Source organism: Pan paniscus, chromosome 16 (assembly GCF_029289425.2).
Source record: "Pan paniscus chromosome 16, NHGRI_mPanPan1-v2.0_pri, whole genome shotgun sequence".
Lineage (NCBI taxonomy): Eukaryota > Metazoa > Chordata > Mammalia > Primates > Hominidae > Pan > Pan paniscus.
The window spans coordinates 70,187,570-70,211,905 of NC_073265.2; the positions used below are offsets into that span (position 1 = coordinate 70,187,570).

Here is a 24,336-nt window from a genome sequence, read left to right on the forward strand (position 1 = left end):
TGGAGTCAGGGAGACAGCCGAGGCTTACCTTGAAACATGTGTGCTCTGAGCCCCAAGCCCAGATATCCATGCAGACAGGCTTAGCTGCAGTGAAGAGGAAAACGACAGACTGGGAGTGGTAGGGCAGGGGGCGTTCTTTGGACTTGGTTTTAAAGGACAGCCCTGTCACTTCATAATACTGGTGACCATAGTTAGTGAACACTGAACGCTTTATGTATAATAAATCATTAGAATGCCATGATTTTAGCTTAGAATGGTACCTGACACATCAGTGTTGTAAGCTCACATAATTTGATTTTTGTAAGAACCCAGTGACGTAGGTACTATTATTATCCCCATCTGATGGGGGAGGAAGCTAAGGTTAGGAGAGCTGACATGCCCAGGGGCACACGTAGCTGGGAGGTGGCAGCCAGGGTGGCAGCACGGCATTCCATCCACACAGCCCTGCTCTCACCCACCTGTCCATGCTGCTGGCCTTCCATGGGACCCTGACCTTGACCTGGAACTTAGCTTCCTTATCTGTAGAATGAAGGGGAAAGCAGAGAACACTCATGAAATCCCCCCATTGTGTGTCAGGAAGAGGAGTTTCAGCCCTGCAGTGATTGAAACGCAGCAGTTCTGAGCCATGTCTGATAGAGTAGGGCCCATCAAGGGCTTTAACTGTCACGGTGCGCTCTACTTTTCACTGTTTTCCCCCCAGACTGGACCACATGGAGGTGTGTTGGGGGTGGGCACCGAGGGCTCCTGTGGGTGACGGCAGTAGCTACTAGACCCATCTCCGGCATGGGCCGCATGGCCACCTTGCCCAGGAGCTCTCTGGGGCTGAACGCTGTGGCTTTTCCCTTGTGTCCTTCCCCAACAGGAAACTGGATTTTGGTTTATTTTTCACCACGTACCAACGGGCCCCTCCGTGGGAATGTACTCCCCAGGTTATTCGGAGCACATTCCACTGGGAAAATTCTATAACAACCGAGCACATTCCAACTACCGGGTAAGTCTTTCCAGGCTGCGCCTCTCTGGCCAGCCTCTCGGTCCCCTTCCCAGGCCTGCAGATGATTAGAGCCGGGACAGCCAGTTGGCGACAGCTGGGAACAACTGCATTCTTAATGCTGGTCTCGAAGAAAATGGAGCAGCCTTGCGAGGCCTCCCAGGCCATTGGCCACATTCTTCAACACAAATCTCCTGTGGTGGTTCCTGCATGGGCATGGACTGAGAATATGGCCAGAGCCAAAAGGAGCAAGTTGTGCCTTCACTCATGCTGACAGGGGGAGAGCTTCTCTTGGTGGCCCCTGAGCTGGGCACCTGAATTTGGTTTGCAATTCACTTGGCGGGGCTGGGTGTAGCCTCAACTATGAAAATTTAGGCCTGATCCATAAGCTGAAGGAAATCAAGACGTGGTTCTGAAGGAAGGTGGAGGCAGCATTGGCATCCTCTCTGCTGTTCCCTCTTGTCTTATTTCTTGGGAAATGAATGGGTTGCTGCATCTGCACAGAGCTAAGTGGGCAGGTGGGACACAAAGTCCTCAGTCATCTTCATTTGCTCATCAACATCTCCTAAGCACCTACCGTTGTGTCCAGCACCAAGCTAGGCACTGGGGGACAGAGGGCATACCAAGATGACTGGGATCTCGAGTCTGTCAAGGACCTCCCAGTGAGGACAGCAGTCAAGACCAGAGTCATGGGGCATGGGATTGGAGCTTGGAGCATGGCTGAGACCAGAGACGCTCTTTGTTGGGGCAGAGGTGGTCTCAAGGATGCCAGGGCGGTGCGCAGACAGACTCCCAAATGCCTAGGCTGGTTTTCTGGTCCAATCCCTAATGGTACTGATAAAGAAAAACTGACGTTCCTCAAAGGGAACAATACATTCGGAGGCAAAAAGTAAAAAGATTTTTAAAAGCCCAACCAGAGAGAAGACCAAAAGGAAGAGATGCAGTCTCAGAATAGACCTGTGCTTACGCCTAGGAGATAGGGTGGGGCAAGGGGTAAGCAGTTGCAGGGTGGGCTGGCAGAAACAGAAGAGTCCCCAGGCAGTGTCATTTCCCAGCAACTAGAAAAGAGGGTAGTGTCATGGGGCAGTGAGCAGAGGTGTGGAAGACAACAATCTCATCTTGACAGAGGAGAATTAGTGCCGGGTAACAGAGAGGGCATTTCTGAGGCTGACATGGCCTTCAGAGAGCCATCTCCATACAGAGGGAGGTGCAGGGGGCATATTGCTGTTGGTGGCAGGGGGAACAGTGGAGAGAATGTGTTGGCTGCTTGTCGAGAAACCCCCCACACGCACCCCTTGGGAAGGCTTCCATGAGCAGGGAGGTGGGCCACATAGCACCTAGCAGGTGTGAAGAGGCTGGAAAGGGGAGGAGTGCATGCAGGTGAATAGTTTCTAACAAGCAGGCATGCAAGGGCTCATGGGTGCAGGTGGGGATGGGCCTTGAAGAAGGTGGCAGGTCTCATTCTCTGAGGCAGGGAGGCAAGGAGTGAAGAGGAACCTCCAGCTGGATTGATTCAATTGTCTAAGCCAAGGAGGAGGTCCCGTCCTTGGTGTTCATGCCCAGTAAGCCTTGACTCCACATCCACAGTGAGAGGGGCCTGTTCCAGGAGGCTTCACCTGGGGTCTCTTATTGGGTCCTCATAACCATCCTGTGACATAGGCATCACTAGCCCATTTTGCAGATGATATGACCGAGGCTAAAGAGGTGAAGGGACTTGCCCAGTCATAGTTAGTGGGAGTAGAGCTGCGAGTCAACCCCACATCATCTGACTCACATCACCGCTGCTGAATTATAAGCCAGAGGGAGAATGAAACGGCCACAGTGCCCTCCAGTTATCTAAAGAAGAGAAATCTGAGTATGAGCATTCACAAGAGGCCACGAGAATCCAGACAGGAATGAAGACTGAATGGTGGCCTCCCTGGGCAGCATCACTCAGCTGCCTCGATTTCTCCCTATCCCATGGCTGACAAAGTGGACATGTTTAGAGTCAAACAAGAAAGCCAGATTCTCTCTTCAAGACAGGCAGGAGCTAAAATGAGACTGTGGGAAGGTCACTGACTCCAGCCCAAGGTAAAGTTGGGACTTAGGTTCAGCATTTCCTTTAAATCACAGCAGATAAATTTCCTAAGAGTATATACCTGTTGTTCCTGACTTGGGGCCTGGGCTAATAACTATCTAAAGCAGTGTGGGTTCTGCACATGGACTTTGCTATGTGGCCTTGGACAAGATACATAACCTCTCTAGACCTCAGTTTCCACATCTGCTCCTCAAAGAGGTCAAATATTCCAGATTTGGTCTGAGCAATGCAGAATAAGGCAGCATCTTCACCTCCCTTACTGTAGATCCTCTACTTCTGTTGATGCAGCCTGAGAACAGAGCTGGTTTTCCCGGAGCATTCAGAAGTATGCAGTGAGGCTGACTGTGAGACGATGCCTGTAGCCCACAGTAGAAACTAATGTGTCCCTGAATATCTCTTCCCTGCAGGCTGGCATGATCATAGACAACGGAGTCAAAACCACCGAGGCCTCTGCCAAGGACAAGCGGCCATTCCTCTCGATCATCTCTGCCAGGTAATCAGCCATTGGGAAGACACAGTCCACGGTGACCTTGCAGTCCAGCTCCTGCCTCCCCCTCCTTCAATCACTCATTCATTCCCTGAGCATCTGTTGAGCCCTTGCTTTGTGCTGGGCTTTGAGCTAGTTGCTGGGGGTACAATGGTGAAAACCTGAGCAGGGTAAAGTCTGAATTAGGATTCTGGCTCCAGCAGCCAAAGGAAGATAGAAATTCCCAGAGGTTTCTAGATCCCTCAGCAAAGTGAATAGCTGGTAAGTCAGCAGAAATGAGCAGGGCCACAGTAGGTTGGGCCAGGATGAAAAGATGAAGAGAACAGAAGGGAAGAATTTTACCATCAATTTAATGGGAAAGAACATGCAAGTCATGCCTATAAATATGCCTACTGTTCAGCTGAAGGCCAGGGGCAACTTTTAAAAGGACCTTTTGAAACCTCAAGGTAATTAGCAAAACCAATCTCCTTTAAAGAGACAAGTTGCTTGGTCTCCATCAAAAGTGGGTAACACTGGTAACATGATAGTGCACTCCGTTTTGTAGCTAAGAAGTGCTCAGAAAAGGCACTAGTTCAAGGTGACCTGCCAGTTAGTGGAAGAGCTGGGTATCTCCAGACTCTTCTCCTGGGCTACGAGGACTGTGTTGCATGACTTTGTGGGAATGGCTGTCTGAACTGTCCTCTGTGTTTTGGCCCCACTTGGGGCAGGTTCTTCAGTATGTGAGGAGCCTGCATGGGCTGGTGGAGGAGTGACTTCTTGCTTCTGTGATGAACTCAGAAAGTTCATTCAAGAGCCCAGGCAATGCGAATGGGTTTCTGTTTAGTCAGTGCCTTCCTGGGCACTGTGAGTAGAGAGAGGCCCACAGAGCCCAGAAGGGAGTCAGCAGAGGCGTGCCCCCAACACCGCCACCTGTGCCCCTCCCCATGGTTGTGCTGCAGATACAGCCCTCACCAGGACGCCGACCCGCTGAAGCCCCGGGAGCCGGCCATCATCAGACACTTCATTGCCTACAAGAACCAGGACCACGGGGCCTGGCTGCGCGGCGGGGATGTGTGGCTGGACAGCTGCCGGTGAGTCGGAGCGGCGTGTGGCTTTGGCACAAAGGGGGCATGGCGCGTCTTCCCCTAGCCCCCTACAGAGACAGGAGAGCAAAGCAGAGAGGGGAAGCCAGACATACTGACGTTTGGCCTTCTGGTCCCCCAGCCAGGCAGGGGCATAGAATGGCAGCAGGCAGTGGCCAAAAGAAACAAAACCTAAAAGCAGCATATTGGCTTCAGCCCACAGTGCCAGGTGCTGTGGGTTATGATTCGCTTCCAAATAGTCACTGGGCTTGGCTCTCTCAAGGTCATGCGGACCATCAGCTAAGGGAGGGAAGAAGAAAGAAGCCAGAATATTCTAGGCACTTACTATGTGAAAGCCTTGGTTGCATTTCTTTCTTACCATGTTTCTCAAACATATAAATTATGATCTCCATTTTAGAGACGATAAACTGAGGTTCAGTTTAGTGAATTTCCCAAGGTCACGCAGTTAGCTACAGTTTGAACTGGAACTTGGAGCTACAGTTCACTGGACTCCAAGACCCAAATGAAAAAGGCAGGGAACGCTGAGCTCTCATATGAGGCCCCTATGTGAGTGACTGGCACATGCTGGACAAGGACCAGAAGGCACAGGCAGTGGAGCTGGGATTTGTTTTCAGGGAGTATTGTGAAATATCTCCTTGTCTGCCTTTTGTGTTAAAAATGGGAAATCAGAAACCTATTAGGAAATAAACATATTTCTCTATTTTATTGTGACCAAGTAAAGGAGAAATAAAGGTGAAAGGGAACAAGAGAAATTGAAATGCGAGGAGAAAAGCAGAGACACAGCATTGACAGAGAGAGCAAGAGAGAGAGGGAAGGGAGAGAAAGGCTGCTCAGAAATGCAGAGATCTGGGGAGAAACTGACTTAGCATTGGAGCCCCAGGAAGATGCTTGAGAGACGGAGAAGGGGAGGTGCAAAGGCTTTTGGGTCCCCCAGCCAGGCAAGGACATAGGATGGCAGCAGGCAGTGGCCAAAAATAAAAAATAAATTTTTTTTTAAAAAGTCAAAAAAGCAAAACTTAAAAACAGAGGCAGAGAGACTGAGGGGGGGTCTTCTTTTCTTTTTTTTTTTTTTTTTTGAGATGGAGTCTTACTCTGTCACCCAGGCTGGAGTGCAGTGGTGCAAACTCAGCACACTGCAACCTCTGCTTCCTGGGTTCAAGCAATTCTCCTGCCTCAGCCTCCCGAGTAGCTGGGATTACAAGCGTGCACCACCACGCCAGGCTAATTTTTGTATTTTTAGTAGAGATGGGGTTTCACCACATTGGCCAGGCTGGTCGCAAGCTCCTGACCTTGTGATTCGCCCGCCTCGGCCTCCCAAAGTGCTGGGATTACAGGCGTGAGCCACTGTGCCCAGCCGCAGGGCCTTCATTTTGCACAGGAGAAAAGAAGTCATTCATTTTAAGAAGAAGGGAAGGGAGAAAAGGGAGCTGATTCTGGGTTTCTGAAGGGCATTTATGGGAAGGGGGCAGGGTTGTTCTGATTGGCTCTAGAAGGCAGAAGTGATAGGCATGAAGCAGGTTTCAGCTCTGGAGAAGGAAGAACCTTCCTACCATATGAGACACCAGTCTATGGGATAAGCTGCCAGGCTCCTCATCCCTAGAGCATCCTTGGGAGAGGCACTACGCAGAAGGTGGGTGGAAGCCCTGGGTTGAAGAGAAACTAGATGGTGTCAATGCCGAAATTCTTTGCAATATCCTAAGTTCGGTAAATCTCTTGGTTCTGGTTATTGGGCATTTCAGAGTTTAGGTCCCTTAAGAGATGGTAAATGCCAGATTTAGGGCAGCAAGAAAAATTGCGAAGACCCCTCCTGCCAAAGTGTGTGTGTCTTTTAATCCCCCACCAGACTCATTCCAAGGTAGCCTAGGATCTGTCTGGCACCAAGGCTGTGGTCCTATGTGTGGACAAGGTTGGTGCAATCGGGGCTGACAGAAGACAGGGATCCCTTCAAGGACTGGAAGAATGAGGGGACCAGGAGCCTAGCACTGGGGGACAGAAGCAATGAGGAAAAGCCATGGAGGGACCTGGGAGATAAGACTCAGGAAGTTTGGGAAAATAAATGGATAAGACAATGCCCTAATGATGGGACTGGAATGATTGATTTGAACTAAATGGGCTTCGGAAAAAGAAAAAGGTCCATGTGTCTGAAAGAGGGTGAGCAAAATATGAAAAAGTACATTGGGAATTAGAGAGCATGCCTGCCACCAGGACCAGCCTGGTGCAGCTGATGTAGATTCACCAGGCCCTTGAGCTTGGATCTATGAAGGATATAAAGCCACGGAAGTTTTAGGGAGCAGAGAGGCTGGTGAGAATGGCTCTTTGAGATGAGCCTGGCAGGGTGGACAGGACAGATGGAAGGAGCAGAGGCATAGAGACCAGTTAAATCTAACCCTGGGACACAGGAAGTGAAGGCGGCCACTGTATTTGGCCCTAGGGTCTGTGGTAGCACAGACCCAAGGCTCAGCTCTGGATTCTGTGTAATCCCTTGTCCCTCGCAATCAGACGCCCCCCAGAAGCATGCTCATCTGACCCCTAAAAAGGGCAGAGGTGAAAGGGAGCTGACGAGATGGCCCCAGAGCAATTGCAAAATGACTTCCTGCCCTTCTCAGGGTCAGCATCTGCCTGGCTTCCTGGAAACTTGAAAAGTAGCTATTGATGCCTCTCTCTATGGCTGAAACAGCAGTGAAGATGGTAAAAGAAAAAAAAATAGAAGTGCATTCACATACTCCACCTTTCCCTGGTGCTGGTCCTGAGAGCGGAAGGCCCTTCAAGTTCTCCTGATCCAACCTCACACTAAGCCCTGGAATCACAGAGGATGGGGCTGGAGAGGGAGGCATATGGACCCCAGTCTGCATGCTGTCAATGCCGTTGAATGTGGAGAGCCACAGGGGTCACTGCTTTCTCTCTAGAGTCAGAGTGGGAGGGGACCCAGAAAATCCCCTTCCTGTGCAGAACAGGAGAGTCACAACTCCCTGAGCACGACTCTGCTTATGTAGAGACTCCTTCCTCTGCACGGTATTCAGTTTGACTCCAAGGGCAGGGAAGTGTCCTTCTCTCCACGACTCCACTGAATGTGAAGCCAGGGCATGCTCTGACTATCTATCTGCTCTTGCCCACAGGTTTGCTGACAATGGCATTGGCCTGACCCTGGCCAGGTAAGAGCAACTGTCATTGTACTTGGTCCTCTGTGGGATCTTGTCTCTGGGCATCTCACCTTAAACATCTTCTCTCTACAGTGGTGGAACCTTCCCGTATGATGACGGCTCCAAGCAAGAGATAAAGAACAGCTTGTTTGTTGGCGAGAGTGGCAACGTGGGGACGGAAATGATGGACAATAGGATCTGGGGCCCTGGCGGCTTGGACCATAGCGGAAGGACCCTCCCTATAGGCCAGTAGGTTTGCAACCATGTAGCTCCTTATTCTGAGTGGCTTAACCTAAGTGGCTGTGATGGAAGGGAAAAAGTTAATGGGTAGTTTCTACCTGTTGACTATGAATTCTTCTACCAGCCAGAGGAATCACTGAGGTGACTGAGACTAACAATTAAGGGATGAAATCTGGAATGGGGAGAGAGAAGTCAAAAAGTGGTGTTGAATATGAGTCAACAGGGTGACGTGGCCATCAAAATGCGTAATGCATTCCTGGGCTATGTTAATGGGAATTTAGTGTGTCTGGGATCAGGGACTGTGAGTCCTTTTCTCTGACAGCACTCTCACTTGGAGTGTAGCATCCACTCCTGAGGATGGCAGAGCAATAGAGTCAGGCCAAAGCACACTTAAAGAAGAATAACCAGGAGGGTGACAAAAGCCGAAGCTATGTCACATGCAGGTTGGGGTCTTCAACCAGAAGACAGGATCATCACTTTGGGGACAACATGGGGGATATTGTTACATGTTCTCAGAGCTGCTGTGCACATAGGGGATGAGACGCATTCTACACGGGCACCGTGGGTTAGGGTTGGTTTAGTGCAAGAAGGATGGATCTTTTTAATGTCAGATATGCTCAACAACAGAATAGCAGGACTGTCCTGAGGAGTCCTGGGTTCTGCGGCTGGGGGAGTTCAAATGAAGGTCAGACGATAAGCAGGTGGGTGGAGAATGAATGGGTGACTTGGAAGGTTGATGAGCAAACAGGGATAATGGACTCAGTCAATTCCTTGGAAAACCACAGGCTGGGTCAGTGGTGAGGAAATCTCCTTTCTTCTGCTGGTGTTTCTGCTCAGGTGTGAATTCAAGCCAGAGAGCAAGGCTCTGAGCCTGTGAGCAGCATGGTGGTCCCTGTGCTCCTGGTGATAAGATCAGCCCTTCTTGTCTGTCTGAGCTTTCTACTCTTTCTCTAGGAAGATATAATTTCTACTACTAGAGTCAGGACACAAAATACACATTGACCTAAAACTTCCAACCCAAGTGGACATGGAAAAGACTTTGCAAAGGCAAAATCACGGTCCCCTTCAGCATGAGCTGTGAGAAGCCCTTCCTTTTGTCTAACCTGAGTAATGGAGCAGTCCCTTTCAGCATTTGTATGAGTGACCCTGAATCCGCATGTTCAAGGTTTCTTTGCCAAGGGTTACCAGCCTCCTGGGGCCAGAATGCTCTGATGACTTCCAAAGGTGATCCTGTTTATGGAAACCTGTCAGACTGAGGCAGGTTCCTCAAATTGCATCTGCAAGTAGGAACCTAAGAGCTTGCAGTCCTAATCATGGTTGATCCATCTTGTATAGAGCTGGGTCAGGGTCTGAAGTGCAAAACCTAAGTATAGAGCTAGTAAAAATGGACTGTCCCTAAAATATGTGAAATGAAAAAATGCATGGAGCCACCCCTTGAGAATCAGGATTCTAGATCATGATGTTAATCAATTATAAACATAAAAATATAGAAATGCAAGGAGTCTTTGGTGCCCACTGAAGGCATGTTACCATGACTGCTGTGCCTAGGGTCTTCCTCAAGGAACCATATTGGAATGGAAGGGAGCCCAGGGTTGAAGATCAGGGACAACTGGAGTATGGTCTCTCCCTGTGGGCAGATATTTTTTCTGCTTCTTTTTCCATCTTTCTATTTTTTCTTCTTTATATTTGCTGTGGAAGAGAATGTGCTTGACCCAGATACAGAGACACCAGCATAAGCATACATGTTGGGTTTGGAGAAGGAGCAAGCCTAGACTGGGGCCAGGCCCAAGAAGGACCACCAGGAAGCCCAGCCAGCCTCGCAGACCCTTGCTTCCTGTGCTCTGCTCAGGAGTCTGAGGCAATGGGAGAAGTGTGTCTGAGCAACCTACTCCATGCTAAGCCAAGGCAAAATCTTCAAGTCACCAGTTCTTGTCCAGTCTCTCCTACCTCCATGTCCAAGCCTGTTGCCGCTTCCCACCTCCTTCTGGGTCTCAGGGCTTTCTTGGGGTTCTCTGTCAGCCTACAGTCTTGCTTTTCAGTGGAGCCTCCCTTTCTTCTAGGGGTGCTGAAAATGTTGCCTTACAATTATTTTTATCACGTTTATCACCTTCCATCCTGTGTCCTTTTCCCCTCTGTTTCCCAAACCCAGCACACTGCCAATGTGAAAGGCTTACTCCCAGAGGAGAAACTCATGTGGGTCTTAATCTGATTTAATTGTTATAGCAACTAAAACTAAGGCGATAATGACTAACAGCTCTATCTTCCCAAGAAACATAATATTGGCACGCTCCAGTGGTATTTACAGTATTTACCCAATGACTCTTTATATAATGGAAAAATTGGGGAAAATGTTGAAATACAGGACCATTCTCCAAACTCCAAACTAGCAACTAGATGGATATTCAACTCATCCATCCATTCATCCATCCATCCATTCACCCGGCAGTCATTCGTTGACACTTAGTGTGTCTATACATGCTTTAAATTAATTAATGAATTAATAATTAATTAATTAATGATCTGGGGCAGGGGGAGTTGCTAGAGGTGGGGATCAGGAATGGTTTTACCCAGGAAGTCTCTGCTACCATCCACCTCAGAAGGGGCAAACATGGCGTTTAGACTGACGTCTTACTTCCTTAACTCCATAGGAATGGAAAACATTTAGACTGACATCTTACTTCCTTAACTCCATAGGAATTTTCCAATTAGAGGAATTCAGTTATATGATGGCCCCATCAACATCCAAAACTGCACTTTCCGAAAGTTTGTGGCCCTGGAGGGCCGGCACACCAGCGCCCTGGCCTTCCGCCTGAATAATGCCTGGCAGAGCTGCCCCCATAACAACGTGACCGGCATTGCCTTTGAGGACGTTCCGGTGAGTGAGGCGCCAGGGCAGACTCCCAGCAAACCCAGACTTTGGATGGTGATTCACAAGTCCCCTGGGTCCCAGAGTTTGAGCTATTGCCACCACCGCAGGGGTTGAAAAGCCTCCTCCAACTAGGCTGGGCCATGTCCCAGTTTGCTCTTCATCCAAACTGGAAAAGTACAAGCGTAGGTTGCCCCACAGGTCAGGTCTGGGTAAATGCCCGCTTGCTCTCTCCCTGCTCAAAACTCAGGCGAGCCCCTGGAGGAACCCGACGTGTGGACTGAGGTTCCTAGGCTGTTCCTCCAAGGGACTTGACTTTGACAAACTGAGTCTTGTGACCAGGCCACCTGAGTTGGCACAAAGAATCTAACAAGCCCCACAGTTTCCAAGGGAAGTCTTAGCTGATGATGTTCTGTTTAATCTCTCCCCGAGAGCAGACTATAAACAGAGGCCTCCTTGCCCTAGACAGAGAAGGCAGAAGAGGGGCTGAGGATTAGGAGATCAGGAGCAAGGGCTGCCCTGTGAGACCAGCCGGGGCCAGTCCTCCTGTGCATTTCCTTCAGGTTATGGATTCCCAGACTTTTCCCTCCTTCTCCTCCCTGCTCCTGCCTTTTGCCTGTTTGCCCAGTTCCTGGCAGGCTGAGGGAAACGATGTGAAACTGAAATGACTTAATGTCTTTACTCAGGCAACTGAGGGCCTGAAAGAGGTCAGTTATGGAAATCTGCAAGGGCTCATGCTGCAAAACTGTCTTCCTGAAACATGCCACATGCATCTTCTCTCGCACACGGATGCCCCCGTGTATGTGTGTGTGAATGTGTAAAAGTGTGTGTACCCTTTCTTATACACACATCACCCCCACCTCCCTCTCACACACAGTCACACTCACAGTCCTCAGTCCCCCTCCTCCATCTCTGCAGTTGGTGAAGGCTGTGTGTCAGAGCAGTCTCCAAGCTCATCCACAGCAGCCAACCCTCCAGTGAGCAGAGGCCAAATGCATGTGCTAGGTCTGGGAGTTGAGGCACAGTGAACCTTTGACTGTGACTCCGGTTGCATCGGAGGGGTCAGCCACGTGGTTTCTCTCAGTGCCCGAGAGCATCTTTGTTTTGGCTGGCTTGTAATGTCAGTGGAAATCGGAAACCTCGCCCTGGCCTGATGACGGCTGCAGTTTCCCTTCACCTTCTAGCCCTGCCTAACTTTCCTGGGCTCTGTTTAGATTACTTCCAGAGTGTTCTTCGGAGAGCCTGGGCCCTGGTTCAACCAGCTGGACATGGATGGGGATAAGACATCTGTGTTCCATGACGTCGACGGCTCCGTGTCCGAGTACCCTGGCTCCTACCTCACGAAGAATGACAACTGGCTGGTCCGGCACCCAGACTGCATCAATGTTCCCGACTGGAGAGGGGCCATTTGCAGTGGGCGCTATGCACAGGTGGGGACACCTTTCTGGGGGCCGGCCACTCACTTATTCACTCATGCAACAAGCATTCAGTGAGTGTCTACTGTATGCCTGGCTCTGTTTCAGGCCAGAAAGAGATACAGAATTTTTTTTTCTTTTTCTTTCTTTCTTTTTATTTTTTCCCCTCACCCAGTAGGATTTTTACAAAGTTAAAGTCAAAACACTTGGTGAGCAAAATGCTTAGAAAAAAAGAACCCTCTGGGTCAACTGCTTCGATTCAAGTCAGGCTCCAACACTTACCATTGGACCTTGGGCAAATTACTTGGTCTCTTGGAGCCTCAGTTTCTTCACCTGTAAAATAGTTGAACTTTCCTAGCGAGATTTTGAGGGTGGCTTCAGAAAATACATGTAAAATGTTTCATCAGCCTTATCCAATAGAAATATAATGCAAGCCACACATGTAATCTTAAATTTTCTGGTAGCCATGTTAAAAAGTAAAAAGAAACAGAATTTAATTTTAATAATACTTTAATTGTATTAAAAATACTATCATTCAAAATGAATCAGTGTAGAAAATCATTAAAAACACTTCTTGTTTTTTTTCTAAGTCTTCAAAGTCTACTGTGTATTTTACACTTATAGCCCACTCAATTTCCAACCAAGGGAAGTGTAGTCCTACTGAAACAATAACGTTGTGTTTAATGTGAATTTTTAATTTTATTTTTAATTTATTTTTGCATTTTTATTGCTATATCATAGTATATTCTCTTGGAGCATGTGTGATATTTTGATATATGTATACAGTGTGTAATGATCAAATCAGGGTAATGGGATAGGAAAAAATATTTACATTGCTTTTGTTTTGAAATTTAAATGAATTGAAGTTTAAAATTCAGATCCTGAGTCACGGTGGCCACATGTCCAGTGCTCAGTGGCCACATGAGGGACAGGGCAGGTCTAGATGGTGCCTAGAACAGGGCAGAACTTAAAATATTAGTTAGCTATTATTATATTATTGTTACTTCTAGTATTTTGATGAATGACTAATGAATAAATGAGTAACGGGAGAGAGGCCTGAGAAAATGAATTGTCAGGTTCACAGTGAGCCAGGTCGTCTCAGAGAATGAAGGAAACATGTATGAATAGCTGTCTTCACAACTATCCTACAAGGCAGGCATTATTATCACCACTGTGGGTGTCAGGAATTGGGGTGTTAGAAAGGAGCTAAATGGTGGTTTGGGGGTGGAGGAGTGATAGGAGAGGGAGATGGTGTTGGGCTGAAGGAAAAGGGCCATAAGGGGCAAAGAGGGCACAGGGTGAAGCTGGTGGGGGTCAGGTGCCAGAGTAGGTGGCAGGGCTAGCATTTAGCAGGAAGAAGGACCAGAGGAAGACGGGGCAGAGGGCAGGAAGCTGAGGGTGTTTCTCTCTGCAGTAGAATGTGATGTCATGTGCTGAGAATGTGGGGACTGGGCTTGAGGAAAGTAACCTCCAGAGAGCGATAAAGATTTGGAAGAGTTGCTGTAGAGAGTGGAAAATGTTGACAAGAAGCTTGTGGAAGGAGTGCCTGGCAGTGTTGAAACCCCAGTGGAGACTGGAGGCGGTGCATTTGCAGAGGCACCTCTCTCCCAGGCTGTGGGATTTTCTCAGCCCTGCTCAAGAGCCCTGGGAGAGGCGGAGCTGTGCAATGAGCCATGGGGTGGCTTCTGCTGTAGGTGTGGGCAGAGGAAGGGCCAAGATGCTAATGGGAGTGAGTGGTTGATATGATGATCTGAGGAAGATAAGAAGGGAAGTGGGGTCAGAAGGGAGCTGATGGAGGACAGTCATGTCCTGAATAATTGAAGGATGACCAAACCCTCAAGCCTGGCATCCACACTGTCAGCATTACACAGCCTCAGCTCAAGGTCTAGGTACCCCATATGGAGCCTTGATTTTCCTTCCCACACTTTCTTTCTGATATGTTGCTTATCTTCTGTGAAAAAAAAGCTCATCGTTAGAGCTTGCCAGATTATCATAACTGGCAACTGGTTAACTGTTATTCATAATATTTTCCCTTCACTTTACATCTTACAAAATGCTTTAATGTACGCTTTACCTTCTGATACTCAGGGCAACTTCCTAAGATGGGCAGGGTTGGTTCTCTTTCCATCTTATATGAGATAAAACTAGAGGGGAAGATAAGCACTTCCTTCCAAAAGCACAACATCATTGCACGTTGGTGTGATTGTCTCTCTTGGCCACAGTTATGGGGATATTGTCTTATGAATTTGGGATGTGCCATAAAACAGGACATGGCGTTTTTTTTTTGTTTTTGTTTTTGTTTTGAGATGGAGTTTCGCTCTTGTTGCCCAGGCTGGAGTGCAATGGGCAATGGCGTGATCTCGGCTCACTGCAAACTCCGCCTCCCAGGTTCAAGCGATTCTCCTGCCTCAGCCTCCCTAGTAGCTGGGATTATAAGCATGTGCCACCATGCCCAGCTAATTTTGTATTTTTAGTAGAGACAGGGTTTCTCCATGTTGGTCAGGCTGGTCTCGAACTCCCAACCTCAGGTGATCCACCCGCCTCGTCCTCCCAAAGTGCTGGGATTACAGGCATGAGCCACCGCGCCCGGCCAACACAGTGTTTTAAACCAATGCTGGGATAAAGCATCCAGGCTCTTAGGTCCCTGGAACTCAATGGCTGACAGTCTTGCTTTCAGTTTTTCCTCTGAAATGAGGCACCATTTATTCATGCAGTGTGTTATGGCACCACAAGGACTGGCCTCAGGGGCCAGACACTGAGAGGGAGTAGGAGGGAGAAGTAGGCCAACACACCCAGGCACTCTCTCAAATGCAGGCAGAGCAACTGCCAGTTACAGGCAAGTTGCATTTTATGGTAGAATTAAAAAAGTTCTCTCTCTCTCTCTCTTACTCACTTCCTCCTCCGTCCACATCTCTGTCCTTTGTCCAAAATTTGCCATCTGACTATTATGCAGACTCTTCTCAAATTTCCACTGGAAGCTCAACAGAGCACTTTTATGAAGATGAACAGAAAGCATTAGCTGGATTACACAGTAAGGCCTGGGCTGCGTCCATCAGCAGAAAGAGATGTCCCCTTATTTGGCCTTTCTTTCATTCAAGCCTTCTAAAAAGGGTTCTGTAAAGAGAAAGTGCCTTTGAAAGTGCAGTCTATAGTCAGATGTTAGCCAGACGCTCTTGGAATAATCCTTCGTAATAGCCTCATTGTGTGTTTCCTTTTTGGGTTTTAAAAGATGTACATTCAAGCCTACAAGACCAGTAACCTGCGAATGAAGATCATCAAGAATGACTTCCCCAGCCACCCTCTCTTCCTGGAGGGGGCGCTCACCAGGAGCACCCATTACCAGCAATACCAACCGGTTGTCACCCTGCAGAAGGGCTACACCATCCACTGGGACCAGACGGCCCCCGCCGAACTCGCCATCTGGCTCATCAACTTCAACAAGTGAGTGGGTGTCCAGCCAGGAGCAGTGAGATCTGGGGGCAGCTGCTCTGGCTGAGCTCAAAGCTGATAACGATGCCTTGTTGCAAAGTCCTGGACTTGCGTCTAACGAAACCACAGGCTAGCCCATGTGATCCATGCAGGAGTACCTAGAGGGGTTGACATCACCCAGGAGTTAAGAATTAAAGGACACAGGCCAAGCCCCCGCTCCAGCATGGGTAACCTTGGCCAGGGCATGTAACCTCTTGAGCCTGAGCTCCTTGATCTTTGAGTTGAGGATAGTATTACCTTGCAGGAGTGCAATGAGGACCCAAGGAGATAAGGTATGGCGGGCACCCAGGACCTGGCATTAGCCAGTGCTCGATAGATGACAAAAATATCTGGGTATTGTTGTTACCATCCTACAGAGAGGGAAACGAGGCTCTGCGAGATAAAGTGTTGAGGCCGAGGGCATCTGGATAGGGCTTCATATATTTAGATTCTAGTATTTTCTATGCACATTATTTACTTGTCACAGTATTTCTGTGAGACACATTTATCAGATGTGGGAAATGAGACCAAAGAGATGAAATGGGCCCTACAGTCAAGCTGGACCCAGAAGGGCCTGAGCCTAAGTCCTTTGGATCCTGTGCTCTTTAACTACGAAAAGAATGTCTTTTTCCCAAAGTTCCATATGCAGCACCCCCAGGGTTGGCCCTGGAGACACACCAGTGAAGCATTCAGACTCTTTGCTCATAGGCAGCCATTGTCTCTCCCTCTCTCCTTGAACACTGCAACTCAGTCACCACAACAGCAAATGTGCTTTCAAAATTTCCCATACAAAAGTGGAGGTGTCATTTGGTGGAGATTTTTTGGTCTCTTTCTCCAAGGCATGCTCCAAAGGCCCTGTGGCCTGGACACCCTTGCTTGTAACCTGACTCTACTTCCAATCCTAGGGACGACTGGATCCGAGTGGGGCTCTGCTACCCGCGAGGCACCACATTTTCCATCCTCTCGGATGTTCACAATCGCCTGCTGAAGCAAACGTCCAAGACGGGCGTCTTCATGAGGACCTTGCAGATGGACAAAGTGGAGCAGAGCTACCCTGGCAGGAGCCACTACTACTGGGACGAGGACTCAGGGTGAGCAGGCGCCCACTTGGCTGCAGGAAAGTGGCTCAACCTCATCTTGTCCCCTTGGCCTTTCCAATAAGTCTAAGAACAGCCATGTAGTTAATGCCAATTAATGTAAGACACCTTTCTAGGCATTTTGACTCTAAGGCTGACTGTCCCATACATTAACGACATTTTTAAAGCTATTAAGCTTTAAAAGTAAAATAAACACCCTATTAAATATACATGTGAATTGTAGGGAATTTACATATTTCAGAAAAAAAAAGTGAAGGCAGTAAATCTTAGAATCCAGAAAACATGGTACATTATCTCAAATCCTCACAACAACCTGCTTGGAGCAGAGGATTAAGAGATGGGCAGCTGGGTGTGGTGACTCACGCTTCCCAGCACTTTGGGAGGCCGAGGTGGGTGGATCGCAAGGTCAGGAGTTCGAGACCAGCCTGGCCAACATGGTGAAACCCCGTCTCTACTAAAAATACAAAAATTAGCTGGGCATGGTGGCGCGTGCCTGTAATCCCAGCTACTCAGGAGGCTGAGGCAGGAGAATTGCTTGAACCTGGGAGGCGGAGGTTGCAGTGAGCCAAGATACTGCCATTGCATTCCAGCCTGGGTGACAGAGAGATGAGAGATGGGCAAAGAAGGCACAGGGAAAATAGGAGAGACTTCCTGAGATCATAGCATAAAGCTGACCCAGCTGGATTTGAACCTAGATCTGTCTGTCTTCAAAGCCCTCACCCTTTTGCTAACCTGCACTAGGTTCTATTCAATAGAGATATAATGAAAACAGAGTATCTGTTCCTGGGAGTTCTTTGATCCCCTCTCTTAAAAAGAAATTTAGTCTAATGTCTTAAGAATGCCAACCCAGCTCCACAGCAACGTCGATAGCAAACTGTGAGGAGTAAGGGCAAAAGATCAGTTGATGGCCAGTTTTCTATTCTTATATGGAAGTCAATGATAAAGAAACTGATAACAGATGATCTATCTTATTTATGGCTCCCTCAATTTGATTAAGGGAAAATTAAAATTTAGAATTAAAAGTATAAGTAAAATGTTGGGATGGGAGGGCAATAAAAAACACCTCTTTCCCCACACAAGCGCTAAGCCAGCTGGGGGCAGACAAGCTGGCAGGGGAAGAGGAAGTGATCCATCTTACTGATGATAAAGCTGTTGGAGAATAGAGCTTTCCAATATCATCCCCAATTTTACCTCCTCCGCCCCAGGGAGCACTGGGCAATTACAGGCTCCCCACATAGGGCCCAGCCCGAAAACCTCAGAGCATGGAAGACAGACCAGAGTGCCCCTGCTCTACGGGCTGAGCCAAATACCCAAAACCAACCAATTATATGAGACACTCTCTTCCCATGGGAAGAAGTGGATGAGGGGAGGGCCCAGGGGCCAGGAGTATTTAGGAAAATCCTCCCATATGAATACCAGAGGAGGAGGAATGAGATATGCCCCACATACCACTAGGAAATATTATGATTAAAGTAACAGATGTTGATAAGGTAAAGTCCCTGGGATACCATCCATGCAGATTTTCTTCTTTCCGGCTCATGAGTGAAATGTTCAAAAGATGTGAATTTTTCAAATGGAAACTTCCACTAAGTAAGTTGAACCTCTTTGATCAAAGTCTTAAAAATCTAAGGCTGGTCTGCTTGTCACCTTAAGCACATTTTTTGGTTGGTAGCATAGCTTAGCCCTATGCCTGTTGATCATTATGTTGTGTTTCAATTCAGCAACGCCTTAGGGACCAGGAGTTGGGTTATAGGGGGTCTGTTTCCTATGGAGAAAGGCTGCAAACTCTTGGGCTTTTAAAAATCTTTCTGCCTTATACATTTGTTGTTTCTTATATTCAGAGCACCTGCCTTTAGCAGCTACCTTCTAATAGTCTACTATGGGCTAGGATACTTAACAACCAGCTTGCTATAATTAGGGGTAAAATTAAAATAAGTCAGCTAAAAGGGAGGGGATTTCAAAGTGTGAAATATATAAGCTCTGAATCATCTCTCATTTTTTCCAGGTTAAAAAAACTGTTAAGTGATTGTAGCTGTGTTCTGGATAGCTAAGTTTGCTTAATACCACCTCAGTGAATTCTTACAATGATTCTTACTAAATTATAAACAAGTACATTATTTAAGGTGCACAGCCATCAGTAGCGCTGCTCTGCAACATTACTTGGTCATAGCCAGGATTTGAGCACTGGGCTGGCAGATGCCCAGGCCCGTGCTCCTTTCATGCCTCCCAGGGCTTTGCAGTTCAGCCAGCTTGCACACATCCAAGTTGTAGGTCAGGATTAGGGAAGGCAGCTGCTACCTACCATGGGCTGGATGGTCTTTTAGGTCACTCCCAGTTTAGATAATCTGATATATAAGGCAACAAGGAAACCTGAATACTGTTAAGTTTTGTGCAGAAGCCTCAGGACCAATCCCATTTCTGTGCCTTGGTCCCAGGAGTGGTTTGGAGCATGTTGGGAGCCTCCAGGGAGACGTGACCATGGGCAGCACTGAACTGCCTTCCTCCTAAGCTGCTCAAAGCGGGTGCTCACCTGCCTCCCCAGCTTCCCCACCACGCAGGGCATGGAATGCAGATATGGCTGCTCTGCTCTCAGCCCTGAGCACGAGGCCTCTGTAACAGTCAGTTTCTACTTTACTCTGAGATCACTTGATGTGGATGGCTTGAAACATAAAGCCTCTCAAGGAAGCTCAGATTAAGTGGAGGTGCTACAGAGAGAAGACCAAGGGGTCTTCAAGAAATAAAAACCCAGCTGGGCCTCATGCGCTCAGGTGCTGAAAACAACCAAGACAGCAGGGAGGAGGTAGCCTGCCTACCCCTTGTGTCTCTCCATCTCCCCATGTTCACACACATACGCACACATGCATGGCCTCTTGTTTCAGCTACTTGCTGCAAACTGCCTTCCTCTCGCGATTCCTTAGCAGGCATGGGGCACAACAGGGTTGTCAGCCCCAACTCCATGTGGTCTTTTAGTTCAAGCACCAACCAGTGGTGGACAAGACCTGCTGGGTCCCATAAGAGCGAGAATCTTGGTTACTGGTTGGCCAATCCATGGCCCCTCTGTGAGTCCAATGTGTGCCCCTGGTCTGAGCAGCTGTGTGGTAGGGGTTTGGGGGTGAGGGCATTGTGGTGCAAACCCAGCCCCCTAGTCTGACTGGACTCAGTGAAGGGTTGGTCCCCAGAGCAAGATGGGTGGTAGATACCCCATATCCTATCTTCCCATGTTTCAGATGCAGGACTCAGCCTGAAAGCGCTTTTCTGCACTAAAAGAACAATAATGAATCCCAAGTTAGTACTGTGTTTTCCTCATAATCTGACTCCCTGTAACACTGGGTCAGCTTCCTTTACAATAATAATTATTATTTTAAATAAATTATAAAATAATTTTTGGAATAAATTATAGTTTGGAGAAAACTAGAGATAGGAAGACAGAGCATTTCCTCACCGGGCACAATGCTGGGATGGAAAATGCTGGCTTTGTCACTTCCCAGCTGTGTGGTCCTGGGCGAGTCACTTCACTTCTCTGAGCCACCATTTTCCCATCCAGGAATTCAGGATGATAATAGTACCTACTGGACAGGATTGTTTGAGGATTAAATGAGATATGTCGATTTACGATGTGTGCACGGCGTGGCACATAGAACGTGCTCAGAATAGAATTGCCATTCTCATTAGCTTTTTCTTCAATGCATTTGTTCCTTATTTCTCCAACTACATGCAACTCTGTGGTAGACATGATTCCATTCTATAAGGCCGCTGGGTCTACCTGCTGTGACCAGCTCAGAGTAAATGTCTCGGTGGGTGGGAGGAGAAGACGGAGGTTTGAGTGTCCAAGCAAATGCCCAGCAATGCTCCTTGTGTGCAGGCTGTTGTTCCTGAAGCTGAAAGCTCAGAACGAGAGAGAGAAGTTTGCTTTCTGCTCCATGAAAGGCTGTGAGAGGATAAAAATTAAAGCTCTGATTCCAAAGAACGCAGGCGTCAGTGACTGCACAGCCACAGCCTACCCCAAGTTCACCGAGAGGGCTGTCGTGGACGTGCCGATGCCCAAGAAGCTCTTTGGTTCTCAGCTGGTGAGTGGCTGAGAGCAAAGCCTAGACCCCTTTGCCGTCCAGTCGGGCCCAGACCCAATTAGGTCCCTCACTCAGCTCCATAAACCATTTCCTGTGACTGGGGATACGGGAAGAGGAGGGGAATGACTACCCAAACCTAACAATTGCATTGGGTTCTATGTGTTTTCCAGAAAACAAAGGACCATTTCTTGGAGGTGAAGATGGAGAGTTCCAAGCAGCACTTCTTCCACCTCTGGAACGACTTCGCTTACATTGAAGTAAGTGCCTCTGGCCCCTGGAGGATTCGGGTTTGCTCATTGAGAGGTGATACTGTGTCCTGGGGCTGCTGGCACAAATTACTGCAAACTGGGAGCAAGGTGTTGGCAGGGGTGGTTACCTCCAGGGAGCTTGGGGCGGGGAACCTGTTCCATGCCTCTTCTCGCTCCTGGTGGCTGCCAGCACTCCTGAGCATTCCTCAGCTTGCAGACACATTAATCTCTGTCTTTATGTGGGCTTTTCTCCTGAGTGTCTGCGTCTCACCTCTCCTCCTGCCTTTCTTTTGCAAAGGCACCTATCTTTGAATTTAGGGCCCACCCTAAAAATCCAGAAGGTTTCATCAAAAAATCTTTTAACTTAATTCCGTCTGCAAAGATTCTATTCCCACATAAGCCCACTTTCACAGGTTCCGGGTGGACATAACTTTTGCACGGCCACTATTTGACCCACTACTGAGGGCTACGAGGAGTTAAGTGGATAATGGAGTTTACGCTTCAAATAGATGCATAGGCAACTTCTGCCTTCAGGGTCTGCTTGGGAACCACCTGGGCAGGAGAACCATGGGGCCTTGGCACCCTGCCTCACACCTGGATTGCTCTGGCTCTGTAGGTGGATGGGAAGAAGTACCCCAGTTCGGAGGATGGCATCCAGGTGGTGGTGATTGACGGGAACCAAGGGCGCGTGGTGAGCCACACGAGCTTCAGGAACTCCATTCTGCAAGGCATACCATGGCAGCTTTTCAACTATGTGGCGACCATCCCTGACAAGTAAGTCTGTACCTCTGCTTCTGGAATTGGCTGCTGGCACAGCAGACCCCTGGGCAAGGGCCCCCTCCCTCTCACAAAGGCCCTCATCACAGATCAGTCTGGAAAAGCTCAGGCAGTCTCCACAGCCTGCCCACAAATCATGGGTGTTGGACAAGAGCGTCCTTGCCTGTGGACTCTGGTGTTGGAGCTGGGCTGCTGTGAATGTAGGTCAGGCGGAGGCAGGCGGGACAGCCCCGCTGCACATGGGAAGGTTGCCCTGGCCCTCTTCACTACACTCCCGGCATGATCTCATCCCCTCCCACACCTTCAATACGATCTAAGTGCTGGTGGCTACTATCTCCAGCCCGGATCTCCTTCCTAAGCACCAGACATTCCAGTCCAACTGCTACTTGGACAACGCCACCTGGACATCTTGTATGGAACTGAATTCTCAGCCTTTTAAAATGTTTAACCTCCCAAACCAGCCACTCATCCTACTTCTTCAGTTTTGATGAAATCATCACAATTCATCCTGATAGCTAGGCCAGAATCTGGGCATTCTGTTTGTCTCCTCTTTCTTTCCTCCACACGCTATCATCACACCCTATCAATTCCACCTGCATTACTGCTCGCCTGCTGATTCCCTCCACAGCGTCCTCTCTTCTGCCACTCTGCCCTGGCCTTTGCTGTTCATCACCAACACTGTTGGCACAGTCTCCTAACGGGCCTCCCTCTTCCAGTTGCCCCAACTCCAACCCATCTTCCATATTGGCTGCTGGTTTAAACTTCTTAAATGTAGGGAAAACCTGTGTCCCCTCTCCTTAGCAAACTTTGGTAATTCCCCAGTACCTTATAAGTCTCCCCACATCGCCTCCTCGGTGAGGTCTTTTCCGATCCAACCCAAAAGTTCTACCTTGGCAGGGCGCATTGGCTCACACCTGTAATCTCAGCACTTTGGGAGGCCAAGGTGGGTGGATCATGAGGTCAGGAGTTTGACATCAGCCTGGCCAATATGGTGAAACCCCATCTCTACTAAAAATACAAAAAAATTAGCTGGGTGTGGTGGTGCGCACCTGTAGTCCCAGCTACTCAGGAGGCTGAGGCAGGAGAATCGCTTGAACCCAGGAGGCGGACGCTGCAGTGAGCCGAGATTGCGCGGCTGCACTCCAGCCTGGGTGACAGAGCAAGACTCCGTCTCAAAAAAATAAAAAATAAAAGTTCTACCTCTGCTAAAGCACTACTCACAATAGGTCTGGTGGACACATCTGTTGCCCCATCAAGAGTGTGGCCTTCTCAATGTTGGGGCCATGTCTAACTTCCCTTTGCATTTCTAGCACAGAACATGGCTAGTTAAGTGAGTGTACAGTTCACTCAGGAGCCACAACCTGGTGGAAAGTCTAAGCGCTTCATGTGGTACCTGCTACATAGTAGGTACTTAGTAAACATTAATAGTTATTAAATGAAAGCAAATGTACTTCCCAGATGCTGACTCCATGAGGGGCACGACATGAACTGGGCACCTGGTGAGATTTTGGATAATGGGATTTTGCTTAACCACATTTACTCCCTCCCTCATTCCCCCATCAGATGCTTCTTCAGCATTCTATTTTTCATATGCAGATTCAGACAGAGGACAAGGTTGACCAAATTGGGAAAAATAGTTATCCTCTAAAGATCATGCCGTTTTGGGCAGAGAATTTTCTTTTGAAATGAAAGATGATGCAGAAGCTTGGAATAAGAAACTAGACTGCAGTGCTACTCTTTTTGGAACCATGTGCAAGGCTCCCACCAGCCCGAGCAGCAGCATCTCTCTGGGGGAAGCCCTTACTGAAATGGGCCACTCCCTGGGCTGGCACTGGGCACCCAGGCAGGCATTGGTACCACTAGACCCCTCTCTAACCTCCTGGAAAGCAGCAGGGAATGAGGCAAGGTAGATCCTGTTCTACTGTGGCTGCGGGCCCTGCCTAGCCTGGCCCATGCTTCCTACCCCATCCAGCAGGCCACTACTGGCCCCAGGGCCCTGGGGAGAGAAGAGGGCAGCTGCTCACACCAGAAACATCTAGCATGGCTTCTGGGAGCTGCCTCTGCACTGCCACTCTGTGGGAGACTCTGTGCTGGCTGGGGCATGGGCTTATAGGCCATGAGGATGGCACACCAGGCAAAGAAGTGTTCCCAACATAGGTAGGCAGGCTTCTAGGCATCAGTGGGAAGGGGTGGGGACACAAGAAGCCCGTCTCCCTGTCCCGCTCCTGTGAGCTAACTTAGATCCCCATCAGGAGGGCAGGACCTACATTTGAGTCCCCCAAGTAGGAAGGCTGAGCTCCAACAAAGGACCATTAGCTTTTGTTCTGAAATGAAACAATGCAGAAATATCCTCCTGAGAACAGATCCTGAATCTAGAGTGGAGG

The 24,336-nt window shown here is 48.6% G+C and overlaps 1 protein-coding gene across 6 annotated transcripts in view; it reads left to right on the forward strand.

Moving 5' to 3' along the window:
* The window catches only part of CEMIP (cell migration inducing hyaluronidase 1), a 172,536-nt gene that overhangs the window by 141,921 nt on the left and 6,279 nt on the right, over positions 1–24,336 (forward strand). For all 6 annotated transcript variants that reach the window (XM_063596876.1, XM_034939277.3, XM_003810732.6 and 3 more), the window contains 12 exons: positions 863–991; positions 3,473–3,558; positions 4,491–4,622; positions 7,751–7,786; positions 7,868–8,023; positions 10,709–10,889; positions 12,095–12,310; positions 15,525–15,736; positions 16,669–16,854; positions 20,723–20,927; positions 21,098–21,184; positions 21,792–21,949. In XM_063596876.1, the coding sequence (XP_063452946.1) occupies positions 863–991; positions 3,473–3,558; positions 4,491–4,622; positions 7,751–7,786; positions 7,868–8,023; positions 10,709–10,889; positions 12,095–12,310; positions 15,525–15,736; positions 16,669–16,854; positions 20,723–20,927; positions 21,098–21,184; positions 21,792–21,949 (1,784 nt within the window). The remainder of the gene's footprint in view (positions 1–862; positions 992–3,472; positions 3,559–4,490; positions 4,623–7,750; positions 7,787–7,867; positions 8,024–10,708; positions 10,890–12,094; positions 12,311–15,524; positions 15,737–16,668; positions 16,855–20,722; positions 20,928–21,097; positions 21,185–21,791; positions 21,950–24,336) is intronic.